Genomic DNA, 26,901 nt, shown 5'->3' on the forward strand with positions numbered 1-26,901 from the left:
ACAACATGGAGTATAACAGCGCCTCGCAGCTGTCTCTCTCCCCCTCCTCCGTTCCGACCATGGGTGAACTCGTCCGTCTGAACGGGGCTCGTAGCTATCCGTGGTGCTAAAGTTGAGGGTAAGAATCCACCCATTTTTTCGCCAGATAGCATTGTGCTATATAACGACTTATTGTGGTAGCTTAGCTGATTGGAGAATATATAGAGTTTATTGATAACATTGAGGTAATTTATATTTTAGTTTTTTATTGGTTTACTATGTAGTTTTCATTATATAGTGTAGTATATACCCAGTTACTGTGAATAGCTCAGATGTGTAGGCTTTGACTTTAACATAGCTATTTCTGTGACCAGTCACAAGCTAATCACTCAGTTATTTCAATGCTAAATTCTCCTAATTATTTCAATGCTAAATTCTCCTGTTTGATTTTCACTAGGTGCCTCTGTGAATGTGTATGCTTTGACTTTAACATAGCCATTTCTGTGACCAGTCACAAGCTAATCACTCAGCTATTTCAATGTTAAATTCTATGCTAATTCCTTTGTCAAGGGGTGCCTCTGTAGATGTGTATGCTTTGACTTTAACATAGCCATTTCTGTGACCAGTCACAAGCTAATCACTCAGCTATTTCAATGCTAAATTCTATGCTAATTCCTTTGTCAAGGCGCTTTGTTTCTTCTCACACAGCTTAAAGGTCGCGATCTGAGCATGGCTTTGTTCGCTCCAGCGCTGTCCTCCAGACAGTCTCGTCCCTTCACCTGATGAAGGCCGCTTGTGTTGTGGCCAGAACGTCATGAGAATTTTATTGTGTTATTTTATTTTATCAATTCATTATTTATTCTCGTTCTACGTGACTTTACCGAAAGAACCAAAGAAGATGAATCCTTGCAGTCACGAAAGCTTTAAATGGAAATTTAGTCTATGGGTGTCTGTGTGAGTAGTCTATGGGTCTCTGTGTGAGTAGTCTATGGGAGTCTGTGTGAGTAGTCTATGGGTCTCTGTGTGAGTAGTCTATGGGTGTCTGTGTGAGTAGTCTATGGGTGTCTGTGTGAGTAGTCTATGGGTCTCTGTGTGAGTAGTCTATGGGTCTCTGTGTGACTAGTCTATGGGTGTCTGTGTGAGTAGTCTATGGGTCTCTGCGTGAGTAGTCTATGGGTCTCTGTGTGAGTCTATGGGTCTCTGTGTGATGAGTCTATGGGTCTCCGTGTGAGTAGTCTATGGGTGTCTGTGTGATGAGTCTATGGGTCTCTGTGTGAGTAGTCTATGGGTGTCTGTGTGAGTAGTCTATGGGTCTCAGTGTGAGTCTATGGGTCTCCGTGTGATGAGTCTATGGGTCTCTGTGTCAGTAGTCTATGGGTCTCTGTGTGAGTAGTCTATGGGTGTCTGTGTGAGTAGTCTAGGGGTCTCTGTGTGAGTAGTCTATGGGTCTCTGTGTGAGTAGTCTATGGGTCTCTGTGTGATGAGTCTATGGGTCTCTGTGTGAGTAGTCTATGGGTCTCTGTGTGAGTCTATGGGTCTCTCTGTGAGTAGTCTATGGGTCTCTGTGTGAGTAGTCTATGGGTGTCTGTGTGGTGAGTCTATGGGTCTCTGTGTGAGTAGTCTATGGGTCTCTATGTGAGTAGTCTATGGGTCTTTGTGTGAGTCTGTGGGTCTCTGTGTGAGTAGTCTATGGGTCTCTGTGTGAGTAGTATATGGGTCTTCTTTGGTTCTTTCGGTAAAGTCACGTAGAATGAGAATAAAATAATACATTTATAAAATAAAAAAAACGCAATAAAATTCTCACGACGTTTCGGCCACAACACAAGCGGCCTTCATCAGGTGAAGGGACGAGACTGTCTGGAGGACAGCGCTGGAGCGAACAAAGCCACGCTGAGATCGCAACCTTTAAGCTGTGAGAAGAAACAAAGCGCCTTGACAAAGGAATTAGCATAGAATTTAGCATTGAAATGGCTGAGTGATTAGCTTGTGACTGGTCACAGAAATGGCTATGTTAAAGTCAAAGCATACACATTCACAGAGGCACCTAGTACAAATCAAACAGGATAATTTAGCATTGAAATAACTAGGAGAATTTAGCATTGAAATAACTGAGTGATTAGCTTGTGACTGGTCACAGAAATGGCTATGTTAAAGTCAAAGCCTACACATCTGAGCAATTCACAGTAACTGGGTATACACTACACTATATAATGAATACTACATAGTAAACCAATAAAAAACTAAAATATAAATTACCCCAATGTTATCAATAAACTCTATATTCTCCAATCAGCTAAGCTACCAACAATAAGTCGTTATATATCACAATGCTATATGGCGAAAAAATGGGTGGATTCTTACCCTCAACTTTAGCACCACTGATAGCTACGAGCCCCGTTCAGACGGACGAGTTCATCCATGGTCGGAACAGAGGAGGGGGAGAGAGACAGCTGCGCGGCGCTGTTAATACTCCATGTTGTAAACCATACCATTAACCGTGGTGTGATAGGTATTAAGAGTCAATGCCAGCGAAAGAGCTGCGGTCTGAAGGTCATTGTAAAATACAATTAATTAAGAACGTAAATGGTTTAAAAAATCTTTCCAATGGTTACTAAGCCAGAATCCATCTTCTCGGTTGAAATTGTCTCTGTGCTTGTATATGTGAATGGCCTCATGAACGAATCTCTCATGGTTGCCGGTTGGTTTGGAAAGAACCTCCGTCTTGGAGAAGTCAATGTCATGTGAGCCCACTGAATTATAACAGTGATCTGCCACGGCAGAGGAGTTCGTTCTACCGTGTTTCAAGTCTGCTTTATGTTCGCAGATGCGGTCCGAGATATGTCGTTTGGTTTCTCCAATGTAGCTACTACCACAGAGGCACTTTAGTTTGTAAACGCCCGGGCACTGTATGTCTGGAACAGCATCTTTTACAGATGGAACCAGATCACGGATTTCACGTACTGTGTTGAATCGGACCTGGATCTTGTGTTTATTCAGGATTTTGGAGATCTTTTGAGTGACCCCTGCAGTGTAGGGTAAGGTGATGGTTTTGAGTGGCTCCACAAGAGGATCCTTCTTCATGACTGGATTGATGGCTTTGCGGATTGTGTAGTCGGAGTAACCATTAGCCCTGAGAGCCTGGTGTACGTGCTTGAGTTCACTGGTAATGTGTTCCTGGTTGGAAATGCATTGGGCTCTATGGTATAGAGTCTTGATGAGGGAGTTCTTCTGGGATGGATGGTGGTGGGAATCCGGTTTCAAGTAAGCATCTGTATGGGTAGCTTTCCTGTAGACAGAGTGGCTCATTGAACCATCATGTGTCCTTTTAATTAAGACATCCAAAAAGGGTAATTTGCCATCTTTTTCGACCTCCATGGTAAATCTGTTGGCTGGGTGTATGGAATTGATGTGGTCGCGGAATTGGTCTAGAGCAGGCTGGCCATGTGGCCAGATGACAAAGGTGTCATCCACGTACCTCTTCCATAAGGTCGGGCGTAGAGTGGCAGTCTGGATGGCGTCAGTTTCAAATTTTTCCATGAATACGTTGGCTACAACCGGAGATAGGGGGGAGCCCATTAGGGTGCCCTCAGTTTGTTTGTAGAAAGTTCCATTCCAGGTGAAGTATGTGTTGGTTAAGCAATGTCTCACCAGGGGGGGTACATCAGTATGCAGTCCTTGATGAACCAGGTCTTCAATGATAGCGATGGTGTCAGGTACCGGGACTTTGGTGAACAAGGACACCACATCAAAACTGACAAGCAGGTCGTTTGGGGACAGGGAAATGCCTTTGATTGTCAATACCAGGTGAGTCGAATTTAGTACCGCAGAGGTGGTTTTTCCAGTGAAAGGTCGCAGTATATCAGCAAGAAAACGTGCCAATTTATAGGTGGGGGAGTTGATAGTAGAGACGATGGGACGTAAGGGTGTATCTTCTTTGTGTACCTTTGGAAGGCCATATAATCTTGGTGGTCTGGCAGCAGAGGGTTTCAACAAGAACTGTTTGGTCTGATCAATTAATGCTGTTGAATCGGAGATGATTTTGTTCGTTTTGGTAACCAGGCTGTTGGTGGGATCTCTTTTTATTTTTGTATAGCTGCCATCGTTGAGTAGTTCTTGAATTTTGTTGTTATATTCTGTTTTGTCCATGATGACAGTGGCTACTATGAGAGATTCGTTCATGAGGCCATTCACATATACAAGCACAGAGACAATTTCAACCGAGAAGATGGATTCTGGCTTAGTAACCATTGGAAAGATGTTTTAAACCATTTCCGTTCTTAATTAATTGTATTTTACGATGACCTTCAGACCGCAGCTCTTTCGCTGGCATTGACTCTTAATACCTCTCACACCACGGTTAATGGTGTGGTTTACAACATGGAGTATAACAGCGCCTCGCAGCTGTCTCTCTCCCCCTCCTCCGTTCCGACCATGGGTGAACTCGTCCGTCTGAACGGGGCTCGTAGCTATCCGTGGTGCTAAAGTTGAGGGTAAGAATCCACCCATTTTTTTGCCAGATAGCATTGTGATATATAACGACTTATTGTGGTAGCTTAGCTGATTGGAGAATATATAGAGTTTATTGATAACATTCAGGTAATTTATATTTTAGTTTTTTATTGGTTTACTATGTATTTTTCATTATATAGTGTAGTGTATACCCAGTTACTGTGAATAGCTCAGATGTGTAGGCTTTGACTTTAACATAGCTATTTCTGTGACCAGTCACAAGCTAATCACTCAGTTATTTCAATGCTAAATTCTCCTAATTATTTCAATGCTAAATTCTCCTGTTTGATTTTCACTAGGTGCCTCTGTGAATGTGTATGCTTTGACTTTAACATAGCCATTTCTGTGACCAGTCACAAGCTAATCACTCAGCTATTTCAATGTTAAATTCTATGCTAATTCCTTTGTCAAGGGGTGCCTCTGTAGATGTGTATGCTTTGACTTTAACATAGCCATTTCTGTGACCAGTCACAAGCTAATCACTCAGCTATTTCAATGCTAAATTCTATGCTAATTCCTTTGTCAAGGCGCTTTGTTTCTTCTCACACAGCTTAAAGGTCGCGATCTGAGCATGGCTTTGTTCGCTCCAGCGCTGTCCTCCAGACAGTCTCGTCCCTTCACCTGATGAAGGCCGCTTGTGTTGTGGCCAGAACGTCATGAGAATTTTATCGTGTTATTTTATTTTATCAATTTATTATTTATTCTCGTTCTACGTGACTTTACCGAAAGAACCAAAGAAGATGAATCCTTGCAGTCACGAAAGCTTTAAATCGAAATTTAGTCTATGGGTGTCTGTGTGAGTAGTCTATGGGTCTCTGTGTGAGTAGTCTATGGGAGTCTGTGTGAGTAGTCTATGGGTGTCTGTGTGAGTAGTCTATGGGTCTCTGTGTGAGTAGTCTATGGGTCTCTGTGTGACTAGTCTATGGGTGTCTGTGTGAGTAGTCTATGGGTGTCTGTGTGAGTAGTCTATGGGTCTCTGCGTGAGTAGTCTATGGGTCTCTGTGTGAGTCTATGGGTCTCTGTGTGATGAGTCTATGGGTCTCTGTGTGAGTAGTCTATGGGTGTCTGTGTGATGAGTCTATGGGTCTTTGTGTGAGTAGTCTATGGGTGTCTGTGTGAGTAGTCTATGGGTCTCAGTGTGAGTCTATGGGTCTCCGTGTGATGCGTCTATGGGTCTCTGTGTCAGTAGTCTATGGGTCTCTGTGTGAGTAGTCTATGGGTCTCTGTGTGATGAGTCTATGGGTCTCTGTGTGAGTAGTCTATGGGTCTCTGTGTGAGTCTATGGGTCTCTCTGTGAGTAGTCTATGGGTCTCTGTGTGAGTAGTCTATGGGTGTCTGTGTGAGTCTATGGGTCTCTGTGTTGAGTAGTCTATGGGTCTCTGAGTGAGTAGTTTATGGGTCTCTGTGTGAGTAGTCTATGGGTCTCTGTGTGAGTAGTCTATGGGTGTCTGTGTGAGTCGTCTATGGGTCTCTGTGTGAGTAGTCTATGGGTCTCTGTGTGAGTAGTCTATGGGTGTCTGTGTGAGTAGGCTATGGGTCTCTGCGTGAGTAGTCTATGGGTCTCTGCGTGATGAGTCTATGGGTCTCTGTGTGAGTAGTCTATGGGTGTCTGTGTGATGAGTCTATGGGTCTCTGCGTGGGGCAGTGCCAATCCTCACCGATGACAGAGAGGTTGACCCTCCCCTCGAAGTTGCCGTGGGGGAAGGTGGCCACGTGGCAGAGGAAGAGACCCCCGTCGCCAGCCCGCACGTCCAGCATTTCCAGCGAGACGTCGCCGGGAGGCCCCCAAACGCGGAACCGAAGTCGGTCCGCGAGGGACGAGTTGGAGTACGCCGTGCCGTGCAGCGGGCTGAGCGTGGCCAAATTGGCCCCCGCCCAGACGTCGTCACGGGAGGCCTTCAGCCAGTTGGCCTGCACCACCACTACGGCCGCACCCCACAGGACGCAGCGCAGCAGCGCCACCTTCTGGCCGACGACCGCCGTGACCTGGCCGTCCGTTTCGACACCCACACGAGGGGCTGGGTGGGAAGACCACACAGACACCCATAGACTACTCATAGAGACCCATAGACTACTCATAGAGACCCATAGACTACTCACGCAGAGACCCATAAACTACTCACACAGACACCCATAAACTACTCACAGAGACCCATAGACTACTCACACAAAGACCCATAGACTACTCACACAGAGACCCATAGACTACTCGCACAGAGACCCATAGACTACTCGCATAGAGACCCATAGACTACTCACACAGAGACCCATAGACTACTCACACAGAGACCCATAGACTTCTCACGCAGAGACACAAAGACTACTCATAGAGACCCATAGACCACTCACACAGAGACCCATAGACTAGTCACACAGAGACCCATAGACTATTCACACAGAGACCCATAGACTACTCACGCAGAGACCCATAGACTACTCACGCAGAGACCCATAGACTACTCACGCAGAGACCCATAGACTACTCAGAGACCCATAGATTACTCACGCAGAGACCCATAGACTACTCACGCAGAGACCCATAGACTACTCACGCAGAGACCCATAGACTACTCACGCAGAGACCCATAGATTACTCACGCAGAGACCCATAGACTACTCATAGAGACCCATAGACTACTCATAGAGACCCATAGACTACTCACACAGAGACCCATAGACCACTCATAGAGACCCACAAGGCTACTCACACAGAGACCCACTTCACACGCACAAAAATACCTCTCACTCATTCACCCAGCCACCCACTCACCCACGGTGCTGTGTGGTGGAGGGACGGAGACACACGACAGTGGAGACCACTCCCCTGCCTTCCACCGTGGGAAGTCGGCTACTATTCTCACGCGGACGCAGTACTCATCCTCGCGTCCCGGCAGAAGCATCATTTGGTGTTGGTACCGGCATCCGATGAAGCGCTCCTGGCAGTAAGCATCATCATCATCAGTAGTAGCAGCAGTAGTAGCAGCAACAGCATCATCATCAGTAGTAGTAGCATCATCAGTAGTAGTGTCATTGGTAGTATCTTCATCATCAGTAGCAGCATCACCACCCACCCACTCAACCACACACATCTCCCGCCACAACCTCCCGACCCCCGTCACAACTCCGGCAACCTCTCACCGTGTGTCGAACGCCGCCTCTTGTCGAGATGTCAACCTGATGGTGGAACTCCACGTCGTGGGACACCAGCGTCCTCAACCCACGCCCGACGGAGACCAACAACGACAGCTTCCACACCTCCGGCTCTCGGTCAACCACCGCCTCCAACTCCCCAGCCTCCCCAGGACCATCGTCGTCGAGGTTGTCGCCATCGACCTCGACCTCGTAGTCACGGCGGTCACCGTCACCGCCGTCACGGCCATCGTCATCGTAGTCGTCGCCATCGACCTCAACGTTAAAGTCACGGCGGTCGTCATCACCGCCGTCACGGACATCGTCATCGTCGTTGTCGTTGTAGCCATCATCGTCGTTGTCTTCATCGTCACCCACAACACCGCACTCCTCATCCTTCTCCTCCTCACCATGACCATCGCCCTCCTCCTCCTTCCCCAGCGTCAGTTTTTCGAGCCTCAGGGTGAACGACGGAGCGCTGAGCACAGCTGAGACACGGGAGAGGGGGGGTCATGGCGAGGGATGTTTGTGTGATCTCCCCCTGTCCTACAGAGTGTGTGGAGTTTGTGTGATCTCCCCCTGTCCTACAGAGTGAGTGAGTGGAGTTTGGGTGATCTCCCCCTGTTCTACAGAGTGAGTGGAGTTTGTGTGATCTCCCCGTGTTCTACAGAGTGAGTGGAGTTTGTGTGATCTCCCCCTGTTCTACAGTGAGTGGAGTTTGTGTGATCTCCCCGTGTTCTACAGAGTGAGTGGAGTTTGTGTGATCTCCCCCTGTCCTACAGAGTGAGTGGAGTTTGTGTGATCTCCCCGTGTTCTACAGAGTGTGTGGAGTTTGTGTGATCTCCCCCTGTCCTACAGAGTGAGTGTGAGTGGAGTTTGTGTGATCTCCCCCTGTCCTACAGAGTGAGTGGAGTTTGTGTGATCTCCCCCTGTCCTACAGAGTGTGTGAGTGGAGTTTGTGTGATCTCCCCCTGTCCTACAGTGAGTGAGTGTAGTTTGTGTGATCTCCCGCTGTCCTACAGAGTGTGTGAGTGGAGTTTGTGTGATCTCCCCCTGTTCTACAGAGTGAGTGGAGTTTGTGTGATCTCCCCCTGTCCTACAGAGTGTGTGGAGTTTGTGTGATCTCCCCCTGTCCTACAGAGTGAGTGGAGTTTGTGTGATCTCCCCCTGTCCTACAGAGTGTGTGAGTGGAGTTTGTGTGATCTCCCCCTGTCCTACAGTGAGTGAGTGTAGTTTGTGTGATCTCCCCCTGTTCTACAGAGTGTGTGGAGTTTGTGTGATCTCCCCCTGTCCTACAGAGTGAGTGGAGTTTGTGTGATCTCCCCCTGTCCTACAGAGTGTGTGAGTGGAGTTTGTGTGATCTCCCCCTGTTCTACAGAGTGAGTGGAGTTTGTGTGATCTCCCCCTGTCCTACAGAGTGTGTGGAGTTTGTGTGATCTCCCCCTGTCCTACAGAGTGAGTGGAGTTTGTGTGATCTCCCCCTGTCCTACAGAGTGTGTGAGTGGAGTTTGTGTGATCTCCCCCTGTCCTACAGTGAGTGAGTGTAGTTTGTGTGATCTCCCCCTGTCCTACAGAGTGAGTGTGTGGAGTTTGTGTGATCTCCCCCTGTTTTACAGAGTGAGTGGAGTTTGTGTGATCTCCCCCTGTCCTACAGAGTGAGTGAGTGGAGTTTGTGTGATCTCCCCCTGTCCTACAGAGTGAGTGAGTGGAGTTTGTGTGATCTCCCCCTGTCCTACAGAGTGAGTGGTGTTTGTGTGATCTCCCCCTGTCCTACAGAGTGAGTGAGTGGAGTTTGTGTGATCTCCCCCTGTTCTACAGAGTGGAGTTTGTGTGATCTCCCCCTGTCCTACAGAGTGAGTGGAGTTTGTGTGATCTCCCCCTGTCCTACAGAGTGAGTGGAGTTTGTGTGATCTCCCCCTGTCCTACAGAGTGAGTGGAGTTTGTATGATCTCCCCCTGTCCTACAGAGTGATTAGAGTTTGTGTGATCTCCCCCTGTTCTACAGAAGGAGTGTGTGGAGTTTGTGTGATCTCCCCCTGTTTTACAGAGTGAGTGGAGTTTGTATGATCTCCCCCTGTCCTACAGAGTGAATGAGTGGAGTTTGTGTGATCTCCCCCTGTACTACAGAGTGAGTGAGTGCAGTTTGTGTGATCTCCCCCTGTCCTACAGAGTGAGTGAGTGGAGTTTGTGTGATCTCCCCCTGTTCTACAGTGAGTGAGTGGAGTTTGTATGATCTGCCCCTGTCCGACAGAGTGTGTGAGTGGAGTTTGTGTGATCTCCCCCTGTCCTACAGAGTGAATGAGTCGAGCTTGTGTGATATCCTCCTGTCCTACAGGGTGAGTGGAGTTTGTGTGATCTCCCCCTGTCCTACAGAGTGTGTGAGTGGAGTTTGTGTGATCTCCCCCTGTCCTACAGAGTGAGTGGAGTTTGTGTGATCTCCCGCTGTCCTACAGAGTGAGTGAGTGCAGTTTTTGTGATCTCCCCCTGTCCTACAGAGTGAGTGGAGTTTGTGTGATCTCCCCCTGTCCTACAGAGTGAGTGGAGTTTGTGAGATCTCCCCCTGTTCTACAGAGTGAGCGGAGTTTGTGTGATCTCCCCCTGTTCCACAGAGTGAGTGTGAGTGGAGTTTGTGTGATCTCCCCCTGTCCTACAGAGTGTGTGAGTAGAGTTTGTATGATCTCCCCCTGTCCTACAGTGTGAGTGAGTGGAGTTTGTGTCATCTCCCCCTGTTCTACAGAGTGAGTGGAGTTTGTGTGATCTCCCCCTGTTCTACAGAGTGAGTGGAGTTTGTGTGATCTCCCCCTGTTCCACAGAGTGAGTGTGAGTGGAGTTTGTGTGATCTCCCCCTGTCCTACAGAGTGTGTGAGTGGGGTTTGTATGATCTCCCCCTGTCCTACAGAGTGTGTGAGTGGAGTTTGTGTGATCTCCCCCTGTTCTACAGAGTGAGTGGAGTTTGTGTAATCTCCCCCTGTACTACAGAGTGAGTGGAGTTTGTATGATTTCCCCCCTGTTCTACAGATTGAGTGAGTGGAGTTTGTGTGATCTCCCCGTGTTCTACAGAGTGAGTGGAGTTTGTGTGATCTCCCCCTGTTCTACAGAGTGAGTGGAGTTTGTATGATCTCCCCCTGTCCTACAGAGTGATTAGAGTTTGTGTGATCTCCCCCTGTTCTACAGAAGGAGTGTGTGGAGTTTGTGTGATCTCCCCCTGTTTTACAGAGTGAGTGGAGTTTGTATGATCTCCCCCTGTCCTACAGAGTGAATGAGTGGAGTTTGTGTGATCTCCCCCTGTACTACAGAGTGAGTGAGTGGAGTTTGTGTGATCTCCCCCTGTCCTACAGAGTGAGTGAGTGGAGTTTGTGTGATCTCCCCCTGTCCTACAGAGTGTGTGAGTGGAGTTTGTGTGATCTCCCCCTGTCCTACAGTGAGTGAGTGTAGTTTGTGTGATCTCCCCCTGTCCTACAGAGTGAGTGTGTGGAGTTTGTGTGATCTCCCCCTGTTTTACAGAGTGAGTGGAGTTTGTGTGATCTCCCCCTGTCCTACAGAGTGAGTGAGTGGAGTTTGTGTGATCTCCCCCTGTCCTACAGAGTGAGTGAGTGGAGTTTGTGTGATCTCCCCCTCTCCTACAGAGTGAGTGGTGTTTGTGTGATCTCCCCCTGTCCTACAGAGTGAGTGGAGTTTGTGTGATCTCCCCCTGTTCTACAGAGTGGAGTTTGTGTGATCTCCCCCTGTCCTACAGAGTGAGTGGAGTTTGTGTGATCTCCCCCTGTCCTACAGAGTGAGTGGAGTTTGTGTGATCTCCCCCTGTCCTACAGAGTGAGTGGAGTTTGTATGATCTCCCCCTGTCCTACAGAGTGAGTGAGTGGAGTTTGTGTGATCTCCCCCTGTACTACAGAGTGAGTGAGTGGAGTTTGTGTGATCTCCCCCTGTCCTACAGAGTGAGTGAGTGGAGTTTGTGTGATCTCCCCCTGTTCTACAGTGAGTGAGTGGAGTTTGTATGATCTGCCCCTGTCCGACAGAGTGTGTGAGTGGAGTTTGTGTGATCTCCCCCTGTCCTACAGAGTGAATGAGTCGAGCTTGTGTGATATCCTCCTGTCCTACAGGGTGAGTGGAGTTTGTGTGATCTCCCCCTGTCCTACAGAGTGTGTGAGTGGAGTTTGTGTGATCTCCCCCTGTCCTACAGAGTGAGTGGAGTTTGTGTGATCTCCCCCTGTCCTACAGAGTGAGTGAGTGGAGTTTTTGTGATCTCCCCCTGTCCTACAGAGTGAGTGGAGTTTGTGTGATCTCCCCCTGTCCTACAGAGTGAGTGGAGTTTGTGTGATCTCCCCCTGGTCTACAGAGTGAGCGGAGTTTGTGTGATCTCCTCCTGTTCCACAGAGTGAGTGTGAGTGGAGTTTGTGTGATCTCCCCCTGTCCTACAGAGTGTGTGAGTAGAGTTTGTATGATCTCCCCCTGTCCTACAGTGTGAGTGAGTGGAGTTTGTGTCATCTCCCCATGTTCTACAGAGTGAGTGGAGTTTGTGTGATCTCCCCCTGTTCTACAGAGTGAGTGGAGTTTGTGTGATCTCCCCCTGTTCCACAGAGTGAGTGGGAGTGGAGTTTGTGTGATCTCCCCCTGTCCTACAGAGTGTGTGAGTGGGGTTTGTATGATCTCCCCCTGTCCTACAGAGTGTGTGAGTGGAGTTTGTGTGATCTCCCCCTGTTCTACAGAGTGAGTGGAGTTTGTGTGATCTCCCCCTGTTCCACAGAGTGAGTGGGAGTGGAGTTTGTGTGATCTCCCCCTGTCCTACAGAGTGTGTGAGTGGGGTTTGTATGATCTCCCCCTGTCCTACAGAGTGTGTGAGTGGAGTTTGTGTGATCTCCCCCTGTTCTACAGTGAGTGGAGTTTGTGTGATCTCCCCGTGTTCTACAGAGTGAGTGGAGTTTGTGTGATCTCCCCCTGTCCTACAGAGTGAGTGGAGTTTGTGTGATCTCCCCGTGTTCTACAGAGTGTTGGAGTTTGTGTGATCTCCCCCTGTCCTACAGAGTGAGTGTGAGTGGAGTTTGTGTGATCTCCCCCTGTCCTACAGAGTGAGTGGAGTTTGTGTGATCTCCCCCTGTCCTACAGAGTGTGTGAGTGGAGTTTGTGTGATCTCCCCCTGTCCTACAGTGAGTGAGTGTAGTTTGTGTGATCTCCCGCTGTCCTACAGAGTGTGTGAGTGGAGTTTGTGTGATCTCCCCCTGTTCTACAGAGTGAGTGGAGTTTGTGTGATCTCCCCCTGTCCTACAGAGTGTGTGGAGTTTGTGTGATCTCCCCCTGTCCTACAGAGTGAGTGGAGTTTGTGTGATCTCCCCCTGTCCTACAGAGTGTGTGAGTGGAGTTTGTGTGATCTCCCCCTGTCCTACAGTGAGTGAGTGTAGTTTGTGTGATCTCCCCCTGTTCTACAGAGTGTGTGGAGTTTGTGTGATCTCCCCCTGTCCTACAGAGTGAGTGGAGTTGGTGTGATCTCCCCCTGTCCTACAGAGTGTGTGAGTGGAGTTTGTGTGATCTCCCCCTGTTCTACAGAGTGAGTGGAGTTTGTGTGATCTCCCCCTGTCCTACAGAGTGTGTGGAGTTTGTGTGATCTCCCCCTGTCCTACAGAGTGAGTGGAGTTTGTGTGATCTCCCCCTGTCCTACAGAGTGTGTGAGTGGAGTTTGTGTGATCTCCCCCTGTCCTACAGTGAGTGAGTGTAGTTTGTGTGATCTCCCCCTGTCCTACATAGTGAGTGTGTGGAGTTTGTGTGATCTCCCCCTGTTTTACAGAGTGAGTGGAGTTTGTGTGATCTCCCCCTGTCCTACAGAGTGAGTGAGTGGAGTTTGTGTGATCTCCCCCTGTCCTACAGAGTGAGTGAGTGGAGTTTGTGTGATCTCCCCCTGTCCTACAGAGTGAGTGGTGTTTGTGTGATCTCCCCCTGTCCTACAGAGTGAGTGAGTGGAGTTTGTGTGATCTCCCCCTGTTCTACAGAGTGGAGTTTGTGTGATCTCCCCCTGTCCTACAGAGTGAGTGGAGTTTGTGTGATCTCCCCCTGTCCTACAGAGTGAGTGGAGTTTGTGTGATCTCCCCCTGTCCTACAGAGTGAGTGGAGTTTGTATGATCTCCCCCTGTCCTACAGAGTGATTAGAGTTTGTGTGATCTCCCCCTGTTCTACAGAAGGAGTGTGTGGAGTTTGTGTGATCTCCCCCTGTTTTACAGAGTGAGTGGAGTTTGTATGATCTCCCCCTGTCCTACAGAGTGAATGAGTGAAGTTTGTGTGATCTCCCCCTGTACTACAGAGTGAGTGAGTGGAGTTTGTGTGATCTCCCCCTGTCCTACAGAGTGAGTGAGTGGAGTTTGTGTGATCTCCCCCTGTTCTACAGTGAGTGAGTGGAGTTTGTATGATCTGCCCCTGTCCGACAGAGTGTGTGAGTGGAGTTTGTGTGATCTACCCCTGTCCTACAGAGTGAATGAGTCAAGCTTGTGTGATATCCTCCTGTCCTACAGGGTGAGTGGAGTTTGTGTGATCTCCCCCTGTCCTACAGAGTGTGTGAGTGGAGTTTGTGTGATCTCCCCCTGTCCTACAGAGTGAGTGGAGTTTGTGTGATCTCCCGCTGTCCTACAGAGTGAGTGAGTGCAGTTTTTGTGATCTCCCCCTGTCCTACAGAGTGAGTGGAGTTTGTGTGATCTCCCCCTGTCCTACAGAGTGAGTGGAGTTTGTGAGATCTCCCCCTGTTCTACAGAGTGAGCGGAGTTTGTGTGATCTCCCCCTGTTCCACAGAGTGAGTGTGAGTGGAGTTTGTGTGATCTCCCCCTGTCCTACAGAGTGTGTGAGTAGAGTTTGTATGATCTCCCCCTGTCCTACAGTGTGAGTGAGTGGAGTTTGTGTCATCTCCCCCTGTTCTACAGAGTGAGTGGAGTTTGTGTGATCTCCCCCTGTTCTACAGAGTGAGTGGAGTTTGTGTGATCTCCCCCTGTTCCACAGAGTGAGTGTGAGTGGAGTTTGTGTGATCTCCCCCTGTCCTACAGAGTGTGTGAGTGGGGTTTGTATGATCTCCCCCTGTCCTACAGAGTGTGTGAGTGGAGTTTGTGTGATCTCCCCCTGTTCTACAGAGTGAGTGGAGTTTGTGTAATCTCCCCCTGTACTACAGAGTGAGTGGAGTTTGTATGATTTCCCCCCTGTTCTACAGATTGAGTGAGTGGAGTTTGTGTGATCTCCCCGTGTTCTACAGAGTGAGTGGAGTTTGTGTGATCTCCCCCTGTTCTACAGAGTGAGTGGAGTTTGTATGATCTCCCCCTGTCCTACAGAGTGATTAGAGTTTGTGTGATCTCCCCCTGTTCTACAGAAGGAGTGTGTGGAGTTTGTGTGATCTCCCCCTGTTTTACAGAGTGAGTGGAGTTTGTATGATCTCCCCCTGTCCTACAGAGTGAATGAGTGGAGTTTGTGTGATCTCCCCCTGTACTACAGAGTGAGTGAGTGGAGTTTGTGTGATCTCCCCCTGTCCTACAGAGTGAGTGAGTGGAGTTTGTGTGATCTCCCCCTGTCCTACAGAGTGTGTGAGTGGAGTTTGTGTGATCTCCCCCTGTCCTACAGTGAGTGAGTGTAGTTTGTGTGATCTCCCCCTGTCCTACAGAGTGAGTGTGTGGAGTTTGTGTGATCTCCCCCTGTTTTACAGAGTGAGTGGAGTTTGTGTGATCTCCCCCTGTCCTACAGAGTGAGTGAGTGGAGTTTGTGTGATCTCCCCCTGTCCTACACAGTGAGTGAGTGGAGTTTGTGTGATCTCCCCCTCTCCTACAGAGTGAGTGGTGTTTGTGTGATCTCCCCCTGTCCTACAGAGTGAGTGGAGTTTGTGTGATCTCCCCCTGTTCTACAGAGTGGAGTTTGTGTGATCTCCCCCTGTCCTACAGAGTGAGTGGAGTTTGTGTGATCTCCCCCTGTCCTACAGAGTGAGTGGAGTTTGTGTGATCTCCCCCTGTCCTACAGAGTGAGTGGAGTTTGTGTGATCTCCCGCTGTCCTACAGAGTGAGTGAGTGCAGTTTTTGTGATCTCCCCCTGTCCTACAGAGTGAGTGGAGTTTGTGTGATCTCCCCCTGTCCTACAGAGTGAGTGGAGTTTGTGAGATCTCCCCCTGTTCTACAGAGTGAGCGGAGTTTGTGTGATCTCCCCCTGTTCCACAGAGTGAGTGTGAGTGGAGTTTGTGTGATCTCCCCCTGTCCTACAGAGTGTGTGAGTAGAGTTTGTATGATCTCCCCCTGTCCTACAGTGTGAGTGAGTGGAGTTTGTGTCATCTCCCCCTGTTCTACAGAGTGAGTGGAGTTTGTGTGATCTCCCCCTGTTCTACAGAGTGAGTGGAGTTTGTGTGATCTCCCCCTGTTCCACAGAGTGAGTGTGAGTGGAGTTTGTGTGATCTCCCCCTGTCCTACAGAGTGTGTGAGTGGGGTTTGTATGATCTCCCCCTGTCCTACAGAGTGTGTGAGTGGAGTTTGTGTGATCTCCCCCTGTTCTACAGAGTGAGTGGAGTTTGTGTAATCTCCCCCTGTACTACAGAGTGAGTGGAGTTTGTATGATTTCCCCCCTGTTCTACAGATTGAGTGAGTGGAGTTTGTGTGATCTCCCCGTGTTCTACAGAGTGAGTGGAGTTTGTGTGATCTCCCCCTGTTCTACAGAGTGAGTGGAGTTTGTATGATCTCCCCCTGTCCTACAGAGTGATTAGAGTTTGTGTGATCTCCCCCTGTTCTACAGAAGGAGTGTGTGGAGTTTGTGTGATCTCCCCCTGTTTTACAGAGTGAGTGGAGTTTGTATGATCTCCCCCTGTCCTACAGAGTGAATGAGTGGAGTTTGTGTGATCTCCCCCTGTACTACAGAGTGAGTGAGTGGAGTTTGTGTGATCTCCCCCTGTCCTACAGAGTGAGTGAGTGGAGTTTGTGTGATCTCCCCCTGTCCTACAGAGTGTGTGAGTGGAGTTTGTGTGATCTCCCCCTGTCCTACAGTGAGTGAGTGTAGTTTGTGTGATCTCCCCCTGTCCTACAGAGTGAGTGTGTGGAGTTTGTGTGATCTCCCCCTGTTTTACAGAGTGAGTGGAGTTTGTGTGATCTCCCCCTGTCCTACAGAGTGAGTGAGTGGAGTTTGTGTGATCTCCCCCTGTCCTACACAGTGAGTGAGTGGAGTTTGTGTGATCTCCCCCTCTCCTACAGAGTGAGTGGTGTTTGTGTGATCTCCCCCTGTCCTACAGAGTGAGTGGAGTTTGTGTGATCTCCCCCTGTTCTACAGAGTGGAGTTTGTGTGATCTCCCCCTGTCCTACAGAGTGAGTGGAGTTTGTGTGATCTCCCCCTGTCCTACAGAGTGAGTGGAGTTTGTGTGATCTCCCCCTGTCCTACAGAGTGAGTGGAGTTTGTATGATCTCCCCCTGTCCTACAGAGTGAGTGAGTGGAGTTTGTGTGATCTCCCCCTGTACTACAGAGTGAGTGAGTGGAGTTTGTGTGATCTCCCCCTGTCCTACAGAGTGAGTGAGTGGAGTTTGTGTGATCTCCCCCTGTTCTACAGTGAGTGAGTGGAGTTTGTATGATCTGCCCCTGTCCGACAGAGTGTGTGAGTGGAGTTTGTGTGATCTCCCCCTGTCCTACAGAGTGAATGAGTCGAGCTTGTGTGATATCCTCCTGTCCTACAGGGTGAGTGGAGTTTGTGTGATCTCCCCCTGTCCTACAGAGTGTGTGAGTGGAGTTTGTGTGATCTCCCCCTGTCCTACAGAGTGAGTGGAGTTTGTGTGATCTCCCCCTGTCCTACAGAGTGAGTGAGTGGAGTTTTTGTGATCTCCCCCTGTCCTACAGAGTGAGTGGAGTTTGTGTGATCTCCCCCTGTCCTACAGAGTGAGTGGAGTTTGTGTGATCTCCCCCTGTTCTACAGAGTGAGCGGAGTTTGTGTGATCTCCTCCTGTTCCACAGAGTGAGTGTGAGTGGAGTTTGTGTGATCTCCCCCTGTCCTACAGAGTGTGTGAGTAGAGTTTGTATGATCTCCCCCTGTCCTACAGTGTGAGTGAGTGGAGTTTGTGTCATCTCCCCATGTTCTACTGAGTGAGTGGAGTTTGTGTGATCTCCCCCTGTTCTACAGAGTGAGTGGAGTTTGTGTGATCTCCCCCTGTTCCACAGAGTGAGTGGGAGTGGAGTTTGTGTGATCTCCCCCTGTCCTACAGAGTGTGTGAGTGGGGTTTGTATGATCTCCCCCTGTCCTACAGAGTGTGTGAGTGGAGTTTGTGTGATCTCCCCCTGTTCTACAGAGTGAGTGGAGTTTGTGTAATCTCCCGCTGTACTACAGAGTGAGTGGAGTTTGTATGATTTCCCCCCTGTTCTACAGATTGAGTGAGTGGAGTTTGTGTGATCTCCCCGTGTTCTACAGAGTGAGTGGAGTTTGTGTGATCTCCCCCTGTTCTACAGAGTGAGTGGAGTTTGTATGATCTCCCCCTGTCCTACAGAGTGATTAGAGTTTGTGTGATCTCCCCCTGTTCTACAGAAGGAGTGTGTGGAGTTTGTGTGATCTCCCCCTGTTTTACAGAGTGAGTGGAGTTTGTATGATCTCCCCCTGTCCTACAGAGTGAATGAGTGGAGTTTGTGTGATCTCCCCCTGTACTACAGAGTGAGTGAGTGGAGTTTGTGTGATCTCCCCCTGTCCTACAGAGTGAGTGAGTGGAGTTTGTGTGATCTCCCCCTGTTCTACAGTGAGTGGAGTTTGTATGATCTGCCCCTGTCCGACAGAGTGTGTGAGTGGAGTTTGTGTGATCTCCCCCTGTCCTACAGAGTGAATGAGTCGAGCTTGTGTGATATCCTCCTGTCCTACAGGGTGAGTGGAGTTTGTGTGATCTCCCCCTGTCCTACAGAGTGTGTGAGTGGAGTTTGTGTGATCTCCCCCTGTCCTACAGAGTGAGTGAGTGGAGTTTGTGTGATCTCCCCCTGTCCTACAGAGTGAGTGGAGTTTGTGATCTCCCCCTGTCCTACAGAGTGAGTGGAGTTTGTGTGATCTCCCCCTGTTCTACAGAGTGAGCGGAGTTTGTGTGATCTCCCCCTGTTCTACAGTGAGTGAGTGGAGTTTGTATGATCTGCCCCTGTCCGACAGAGTGTGTGAGTGGAGTTTGTGTGATCTCCCCCTGTCCTACAGAGTGAATGAGTCGAGCTTGTGTGATATCCTCCTGTCCTACAGGGTGAGTGGAGTTTGTGTGATCTCCCCCTGTCCTACAGAGTGTGTGAGTGGAGTTTGTGTGATCTCCCCCTGTCCTACAGAGTGAGTGGAGTTTGTGTGATCTCCCCCTGTCCTACAGAGTGAGTGAGTGGAGTTTGTGTGATCTCCCCCTGTCCTACAGAGTGAGTGGAGTTTGTGTGATCTCCCCCTGTCCTACAGAGTGAGTGGAGTTTGTGTGATCTCCCCCTGTTCTACAGAGTGAGCGGAGTTTGCGTGATCTCCCCCTGTTCCACAGAGTGAGTGTGAGTGGAGTTTGTGTGATCTCCCCCTGTCCTACAGAGTGTGTGAGTAGAGTTTGTATGATCTCCCCCTGTCCTACAGTGTGAGTGGAGTTTGTGTCATCTCCCCCTGTTCTACAGAGTGAGTGGAGTTTGTGTGATCTCCCCCTGTCCTACAGAGTGAGTGAGTGGAGTTTGTGTGATCTCCCCCTGTTCCACAGAGTGAGTGTGAGTGGAGTTTGTGTGATCTCCCCCTGTCCTACAGAGTGTGTGAGTGGAGTTTGTATGATCTCCCCCTGTCCTACAGAGTGTGTGAGTGGAGTTTGTGTGATCTCCCCCTGTTCTACAGAGTGAGTGGAGTTTGTGTGATCTCCCCCTGTACTACAGAGTGAGTGGAGTTTGTATGATTTCCCCCCTGTTCTACAGATTGAGTGAGTGGAGTTTGTGTGATCTCCCCCTGTTCTACAGAGTGAGTGGAGTTTGTGTGATCTCCCCCTGTTCTACAGAGTGGAGTTTGTGTGATCTCCCCCTGTCCTACAGAGTGAGTGAGTGGAGTTTGTGTGATCTCCCCCTGTTCTACAGTGAGTGGAGTTTGTATGATCTGCCCTTGTTCTACAGAGTGTGTGAGTGGAGTTTGTATGATCTCCCCCTGTCCTACAGAGTGAGTGAGTGGAGTTTGTATGATCTCCCCCTGTCCTACAGAGTGAGTGGAGTTTGTGTGATCCCCCCCTGTTCTACAGAGTGAGTGTGTGGAGTTTGTGTGATCTCCCACTGTTTTACAGAGTGCACTTTGTATGATCTCCCCCTGTCCTACAGAGTGAGTAGAGTTTGTGTGATCTCCCCCTGTTCTACAGAAGGAGTGTGTGGAGTTTGTGTGATCTCCCCCTGTTTTACAGAGTGAGTGGAGTTTGTATGATCTCCCCCTGTCCTACAGAGTGAATGAGTGGAGTTTGTGTGATCTCCCCCTGTACTACAGAGTGAGTGAGTGGAGTTTGTGTGATCTCTCCCTGTCCTACAGAGTGAGTGGAGTTTGTGTGATCTCCCCCTGTCCGACAGAGTGTGTGAGTGGAGTTTGTGTGATCTCGCCCTGTCCTACAGAGTGAATGAGTGGAGCTTGTGTGATCTCCCCCTGTCCTACAGAGTGAGTGGAGTTTGTGTGATCTCCCCCTGTCCTACAGAGTGAGTGAGTGGAGTTTGTGTGATCTCCCCCTGTCCTACAGAGTGAGTGGAGTTTGTGTGTTCTCCCCCTGTCCTAAAGAGTGAGTGGAGTTTGTGTGATCTCCCCCTGTTCTACAGAGTGAGTGGAGTTTGTGTGATCTCCCCCTGTTCTACAGAGTGAGTGGAGTTTGTGTGATCTCCCCCTGTCCTACAGAGTGATTAGAGTTTGTGTGATCTCCCCCTGTTCTACAGAAGGAGTGTGTGGAGTTTGTGTAATCTCCCCCTGTTTTACAGAGTGAGTGGAGTTTGTATGATCTCCCCCTGTCCTACAGAGTAAATGAGTGGAGTTTGTGTGATCTCCCCCTGTACTACAGAGTGAGTGGAGTTTGTATGATTTCCCCCCTGTTCTACAGATTGAGTGAGTGGAGTTTGTGTGATCTCCCCCTGTTCTACAGAGTGAGTGGAGTTTGTGTGATCTCCCCCTGTTCTACAGAGTGGAGTTTGTGTGATCTCCCCCTGTCCTACAGAGTGAGTGAGTGGAGTTTGTGTGATCTCCCCCTGTTCTACAGTGAGTGGAGTTTGTATGATCTGCCCTTGTTCTACAGAGTGTGTGAGTGGAGTTTGTATGATCTCCCCCTGTCCTACAGAGTGAGTGAGTGGAGTTTGTATGATCTCCCCCTGTCCTACAGAGTGAGTGGAGTTTGTGTGATCCCCCCCTGTTCTACAGAGTGAGTGTGTGGAGTTTGTGTGATCTCCCACTGTTTTACAGAGTGGACTTTGTATGATCTCCCCCTGTCCTACAGAGTGAGTAGAGTTTGTGTGATCTCCCCCTGTTCTACAGAAGGAGTGTGTGGAGTTTGTGTGATCTCCCCCTGTTTTACAGAGTGAGTGGAGTTTGTATGATCTCCCCCTGTCCTACAGAGTGAATGAGTGGAGTTTGTGTGATCTCCCCCTGTACTACAGAGTGAGTGAGTGGAGTTTGTGTGATCTCTCCCTGTCCTACAGAGTGAGTGGAGTTTGTGTGATCTCCCCCTGTCCGACAGAGTGTGTGAGTGGAGTTTGTGTGATCTCGCCCTGTCCTACAGAGTGAATGAGTGGAGCTTGTGTGATCTCCCCCTGTCCTACAGAGTGAGTGGAGTTTGTGTGATCTCCCCCTGTCCTACAGAGAGAGTGAGTGGAGTTTGTGTGATCTCCCCCTGTCCTACAGAGTGAGTGGAGTTTGTGTGTTCTCCCCCTGTCCTAAAGAGTGAGTGGAGTTTGTGTGATCTCCCCCTGTTCTACAGAGTGAGTGGAGTTTGTGTGATCTCCCCCTGTTCTACAGAGTGAGTGGAGTTTGTGTGATCTCCCCCTGTCCTACAGAGTGATTAGAGTTTGTGTGATCTCCCCCTGTTCTACAGAAGGAGTGTGTGGAGTTTGTGTAATCTCCCCCTGTTTTACAGAGTGAGTGGAGTTTGTATGATCTCCCCCTGTCCTACAGAGTGAATGAGTGGAGTTTGTGTGATCTCCCCCTGTACTACAGAGTGAGTGAGTGGAGTTTGTGTGATCTCCCCCTGTCCTACAGAGTGAGTGAGTGGAGTTTGTGTGATCTCCCCCTGTTCTACAGTGAGTGAGTGGAGTTTGTATGATCTGCCCCTGTCCGACAGAGTGTGTGAGTGGAGTTTGTGTGATCTCCCCCTGTCCTACAGAGTGAATGAGTCGAGCTTGTGTGATATCCTCCTGTCCTACAGGGTGAGTGGAGTTTGTGTGATCTCCCCCTGTCCTACAGAGTGTGTGAGTGGAGTTTGTGTGATCTCCCCCTGTCCTACAAAGTGAGTGGAGTTTGTGTGATCTCCCCCTGTCCTACAGAGTGAGTGAGTGGAGTTTTTGTGATCTCCCCCTGTCCTACAGAGTGAGTGGAGTTTGTGTGATCTCCCCCTGTCCTACAGAGTGAGTGGAGTTTGTGTGATCTCCCCCTGTTCTACAGAGTGAGCGGAGTTTGTGTGATCTCCCTCTGTTCCACAGAGTGAGTGTGAGTGGAGTTTGTGTGATCTCCCCCTGTCCTACAGAGTGTGTGAGTAGAGTTTGTATGATCTCCCCCTGTCCTACAGTGTGAGTGAGTGGAGTTTGTGTGATCTCCCCCTGTTCTACAGAGTGAGTGGAGTTTGTGTGATCTCCCCCTGTTCTACAGAGTGAGTGGAGTTTGCGTGATCTCCCCCTGTTCCACAGAGTGAGTGTGAGTGGAGTTTGTGTGATCTCCCCCTGTCCTACAGAGTGTGTGAGTGGAGTTTGTATGATCTCCCCCTGTCCTACAGAGTGTGTGAGTGGAGTTTGTGTGATCTCCCCCTGTTCTACAGAGTGAGTGGAGTTTGTGTGATCTCCCCCTGTACTACAGAGTGAGTGGAGTTTGTATGATTTCCCCCCTGTTCTACAGATTGAGTGAGTGGAGTTTGTGTGATCTCCCCCTGTTCTACAGAGTGAGTGGAGTTTGTGTGATCTCCCCCTGTTCTACAGAGTGGAGTTTGTGTGATCTCCCCCTGTCCTACAGAGTGAGTGAGTGGAGTTTGTGTGATCTCCCCCTGTTCTACAGTGAGTGAGTGGAGTTTGTATGATCTGCCCCTGTTCTACAGAGTGTGTGAGTGGAGTTTGTATGATCTCCCCCTGTCCTACAGAGTGAGTGAGTGGAGTTTGTATGATCTCCCCCTGTCCTACAGAGTGAGTGGAGTTTGTGTGATCCCCCCCTGTTCTACAGAGTGAGTGTGTGGAGTTTGTGTGATCTCCCACTGTTTTACAGAGTGGACTTTGTATGATCTCCCCCTGTCCTACAGAGTGAGTAGAGTTTGTGTGATCTCCCCCTGTTTTACAGAGTGAGTGGAGTTTGTATGATCTCCCCCTGTCCTACAGAGTGAATGAGTGGAGTTTGTGTGATCTCCCCCTGTACTACAGAGTGAGTGAGTGGAGTTTGTGTGATCTCCCCCTGTCCTACAGAGTGAGTGGAGTTTGTGTGTTCTCCCCCTGTCCTAAAGAGTGAGTGGAGTTTGTGTGATCTCCCCCTGTTCTACAGAGTGAGTGGAGTTTGTGTGATCTCCCCCTGTTCTACAGAGTGAGTGGAGTTTGTGTGATCTCCCCCTGTCCTACAGAGTGATTAGAGTTTGTGTGATCTCCCCCTGTTCTACAGAAGGAGTGTGTGGAGTTTGTGTAATCTCCCCCTGTTTTACAGAGTGAGTGGAGTTTGTATGATCTCCCCCTGTCCTACAGAGTGAATGAGTGGAGTTTGTGTGATCTCCCCCTGTACTACAGAGTGAGTGGAGTTTGTATGATTTCCCCCCTGTTCTACAGATTGAGTGAGTGGAGTTTGTGTGATCTCCCCCTGTTCTACAGAGTGAGTGGAGTTTGTGTGATCTCCCCCTGTTCTACAGAGTGGAGTTTGTGTGATCTCCCCCTGTCCTACAGAGTGAGTGAGTGGAGTTTGTGTGATCTCCCCCTGTTCTACAGTGAGTGGAGTTTGTATGATCTGCCCTTGTTCTACAGAGTGTGTGAGTGGAGTTTGTATGATCTCCCCCTGTCCTACAGAGTGAGTGGAGTTTGTGTGATCCCCCCCTGTTCTACAGAGTGAGTGTGTGGAGTTTGTGTGATCTCCCACTGTTTTACAGAGTGGACTTTGTATGATCTCCCCCTGTCCTACAGAGTGAGTAGAGTTTGTGTGATCTCCCCCTGTTCTACAGAAGGAGTGTGTGGAGTTTGTGTGATCTCCCCCTGTTTTACAGAGTGAGTGGAGTTTGTATGATCTCCCCCTGTCCTACAGAGTGAATGAGTGGAGTTTGTGTGATCTCCCCCTGTACTACAGAGTGAGTGAGTGGAGTTTGTGTGATCTCTCCCTGTCCTACAGAGTGAGTGGAGTTTGTGTGATCTCCCCCTGTCCGACAGAGTGTGTGAGTGGAGTTTGTGTGATCTCGCCCTGTCCTACAGAGTGAATGAGTGGAGCTTGTGTGATCTCCCCCTGTCCTACAGAGTGAGTGGAGTTTGTGTGATCTCCCCCTGTCCTACAGAGTGAGTGAGTGGAGTTTGTGTGATCTCCCCCTGTCCTACAGAGTGAGTGGAGTTTGTGTGTTCTCCCCCTGTCCTAAAGAGTGAGTGGAGTTTGTGTGATCTCCCCCTGTTCTACAGAGTGAGTGGAGTTTGTGTGATCTCCCCCTGTTCTACAGAGTGAGTGGAGTTTGTGTGATCTCCCCCTGTCCTACAGAGTGATTAGAGTTTGTGTGATCTCCCCCTGTTCTACAGAAGGAGTGTGTGGAGTTTGTGTAATCTCCCCCTGTTTTACAGAGTGAGTGGAGTTTGTATGATCTCCCCCTGTCCTACAGAGTGAATGAGTGGAGTTTGTGTGATCTCCCCCTGTACTACAGAGTGAGTGAGTGGAGTTTGTGTGATCTCCCCCTGTCCTACAGAGTGAGTGAGTGGAGTTTGTGTGATCTCCCCCTGTTCTACAGTGAGTGAGTGGAGTTTGTATGATCTGCCCCTGTCCGACAGAGTGTGTGAGTGGAGTTTGTGTGATCTCCCCCTGTCCTACAGAGTGAATGAGTCGAGCTTGTGTGATATCCTCCTGTCCTACAGGGTGAGTGGAGTTTGTGTGATCTCCCCCTGTCCTACAGAGTGTGTGAGTGGAGTTTGTGTGATCTCCCCCTGTCCTACAAAGTGAGTGGAGTTTGTGTGATCTCCCCCTGTCCTACAGAGTGAGTGAGTGGAGTTTTTGTGATCTCCCCCTGTCCTACAGAGTGAGTGGAGTTTGTGTGATCTCCCCCTGTCCTACAGAGTGAGTGGAGTTTGTGTGATCTCCCCCTGTTCTACAGAGTGAGCGGAGTTTGTGTGATCTCCCTCTGTTCCACAGAGTGAGTGTGAGTGGAGTTTGTGTGATCTCCCCCTGTCCTACAGAGTGTGTGAGTAGAGTTTGTATGATCTCCCCCTGTCCTACAGTGTGAGTGAGTGGAGTTTGTGTGATCTCCCCCTGTTCTACAGAGTGAGTGGAGTTTGTGTGATCTCCCCCTGTTCTACAGAGTGAGTGGAGTTTGCGTGATCTCCCCCTGTTCCACAGAGTGAGTGTGAGTGGAGTTTGTGTGATCTCCCCCTGTCCTACAGAGTGTGTGAGTGGAGTTTGTATGATCTCCCCCTGTCCTACAGAGTGTGTGAGTGGAGTTTGTGTGATCTCCCCCTGTTCTACAGAGTGAGTGGAGTTTGTGTGATCTCCCCCTGTACTACAGAGTGAGTGGAGTTTGTATGATTTCCCCCCTGTTCTACAGATTGAGTGAGTGGAGTTTGTGTGATCTCCCCCTGTTCTACAGAGTGAGTGGAGTTTGTGTGATCTCCCCCTGTTCTACAGAGTGGAGTTTGTGTGATCTCCCCCTGTCCTACAGAGTGAGTGAGTGGAGTTTGTGTGATCTCCCCCTGTTCTACAGTGAGTGAGTGGAGTTTGTATGATCTGCCCCTGTTCTACAGAGTGTGTGAGTGGAGTTTGTATGATCTCCCCCTGTCCTACAGAGTGAGTGAGTGGAGTTTGTATGATCTCCCCCTGTCCTACAGAGTGAGTGGAGTTTGTGTGATCCCCCCCTGTTCTACAGAGTGAGTGTGTGGAGTTTGTGTGATCTCCCACTGTTTTACAGAGTGGACTTTGTATGATCTCCCCCTGTCCTACAGAGTGAGTAGAGTTTGTGTGATCTCCCCCTGTTTTACAGAGTGAGTGGAGTTTGTATGATCTCCCCCTGTCCTACAGAGTGAATGAGTGGAGTTTGTGTGATCTCCCCCTGTACTACAGAGTGAGTGAGTGGAGTTTGTGTGATCTCTCCCTGTCCTACAGAGTGAGTGGAGTTTGTGTGATCTCCCCCTGTCCGACAGAGTGTGTGAGTGGAGTTTGTGTGATCTCCCCCTGTCCTACAGAGTGAATGAGTGGAGCTTGTGTGATCTCCCCCTGTCCTACAGAGTGAGTGGAGTTTGTGTGATCTCCCCCTGTCCTACAGAGTGAGTGAGTGGAGTTTGTGTGATCTCCCCCTGTCCTACAGAGTGAGTGGAGTTTGTGTGTTCTCCCCCTGTCCTAAAGAGTGAGTGGAGTTTGTGTGATCTCCCCCTGTTCTACAGAGTGAGTGGAGTTTGTGTGATCTCCCCCTGTTCAACAGAGTGAGTGGAGTTTGTGTGATCTCCCCCTGTTCCAAAGAGTGAGTGTGAGTGGAGTTTGTATGATCTCCCCCTGTCCTACAGTGTGAGTGAGTGGAGTTTGTGTGATCTCGCCCTGTTCTACAGAGTGAGTGGAGTTTGAGTGATCTCCCCCTGTTCTACAGAGTGAGTGGAGTTTGTGTGATCTCCCCCTGTTCTACAGAGTGAGTGGAGTTTGTGTGATCTCCCCCTGTTCCACAGAGTGAGTGTGAGTGGAGTTTGTGTGATCTCCCCCTGTCCTACAGAGTGTGTGAGTGGGGTTTGTATGATCTCCCCCTGTCCTACAGAGTGTGTGAGTGGAGTTTGTGTGATCTCCCCCTGTTCTACAGAGTGAGTGGAGTTTGTGTAATCTCCCCCTGTACTACAGAGTGAGTGGAGTTTGTATGATTTCCCCCCTGTTCTACAGATTGAGTGAGTGGAGTTTGTGTGATCTCCCCGTGTTCTACAGAGTGAGTGGAGTTTGTGTGATCTCCCCCTGTTCTACAGAGTGAGTGGAGTTTGTATGATCTCC

General features: G+C 49.4%; 1 protein-coding gene across 1 annotated transcript in view; it reads right to left on the reverse strand.

Moving 5' to 3' along the window:
- LOC142912323 (uncharacterized) overlaps positions 1–26,901 on the reverse strand; it is a 63,814-nt gene that overhangs the window by 7,421 nt on the left and 29,492 nt on the right. The window contains exons 4-6 of the mRNA XM_076060489.1: positions 7,627–8,105; positions 7,259–7,424; positions 6,147–6,506 (exon numbers count right to left, since the gene is read on the reverse strand). Of these exons, the coding sequence (XP_075916604.1) occupies positions 6,147–6,506; positions 7,259–7,424; positions 7,627–8,105 (1,005 nt within the window). The remainder of the gene's footprint in view (positions 1–6,146; positions 6,507–7,258; positions 7,425–7,626; positions 8,106–26,901) is intronic.

The sequence above is a fragment of the Petromyzon marinus genome, unplaced genomic scaffold (assembly GCF_048934315.1).
Source record: "Petromyzon marinus isolate PM22_M1 ecotype Great Lakes invasive population unplaced genomic scaffold, UKy_Petmar_22M1.pri1.0 PM_G_Scaffold_2, whole genome shotgun sequence".
NCBI lineage: Eukaryota > Metazoa > Chordata > Hyperoartia > Petromyzontiformes > Petromyzontidae > Petromyzon > Petromyzon marinus.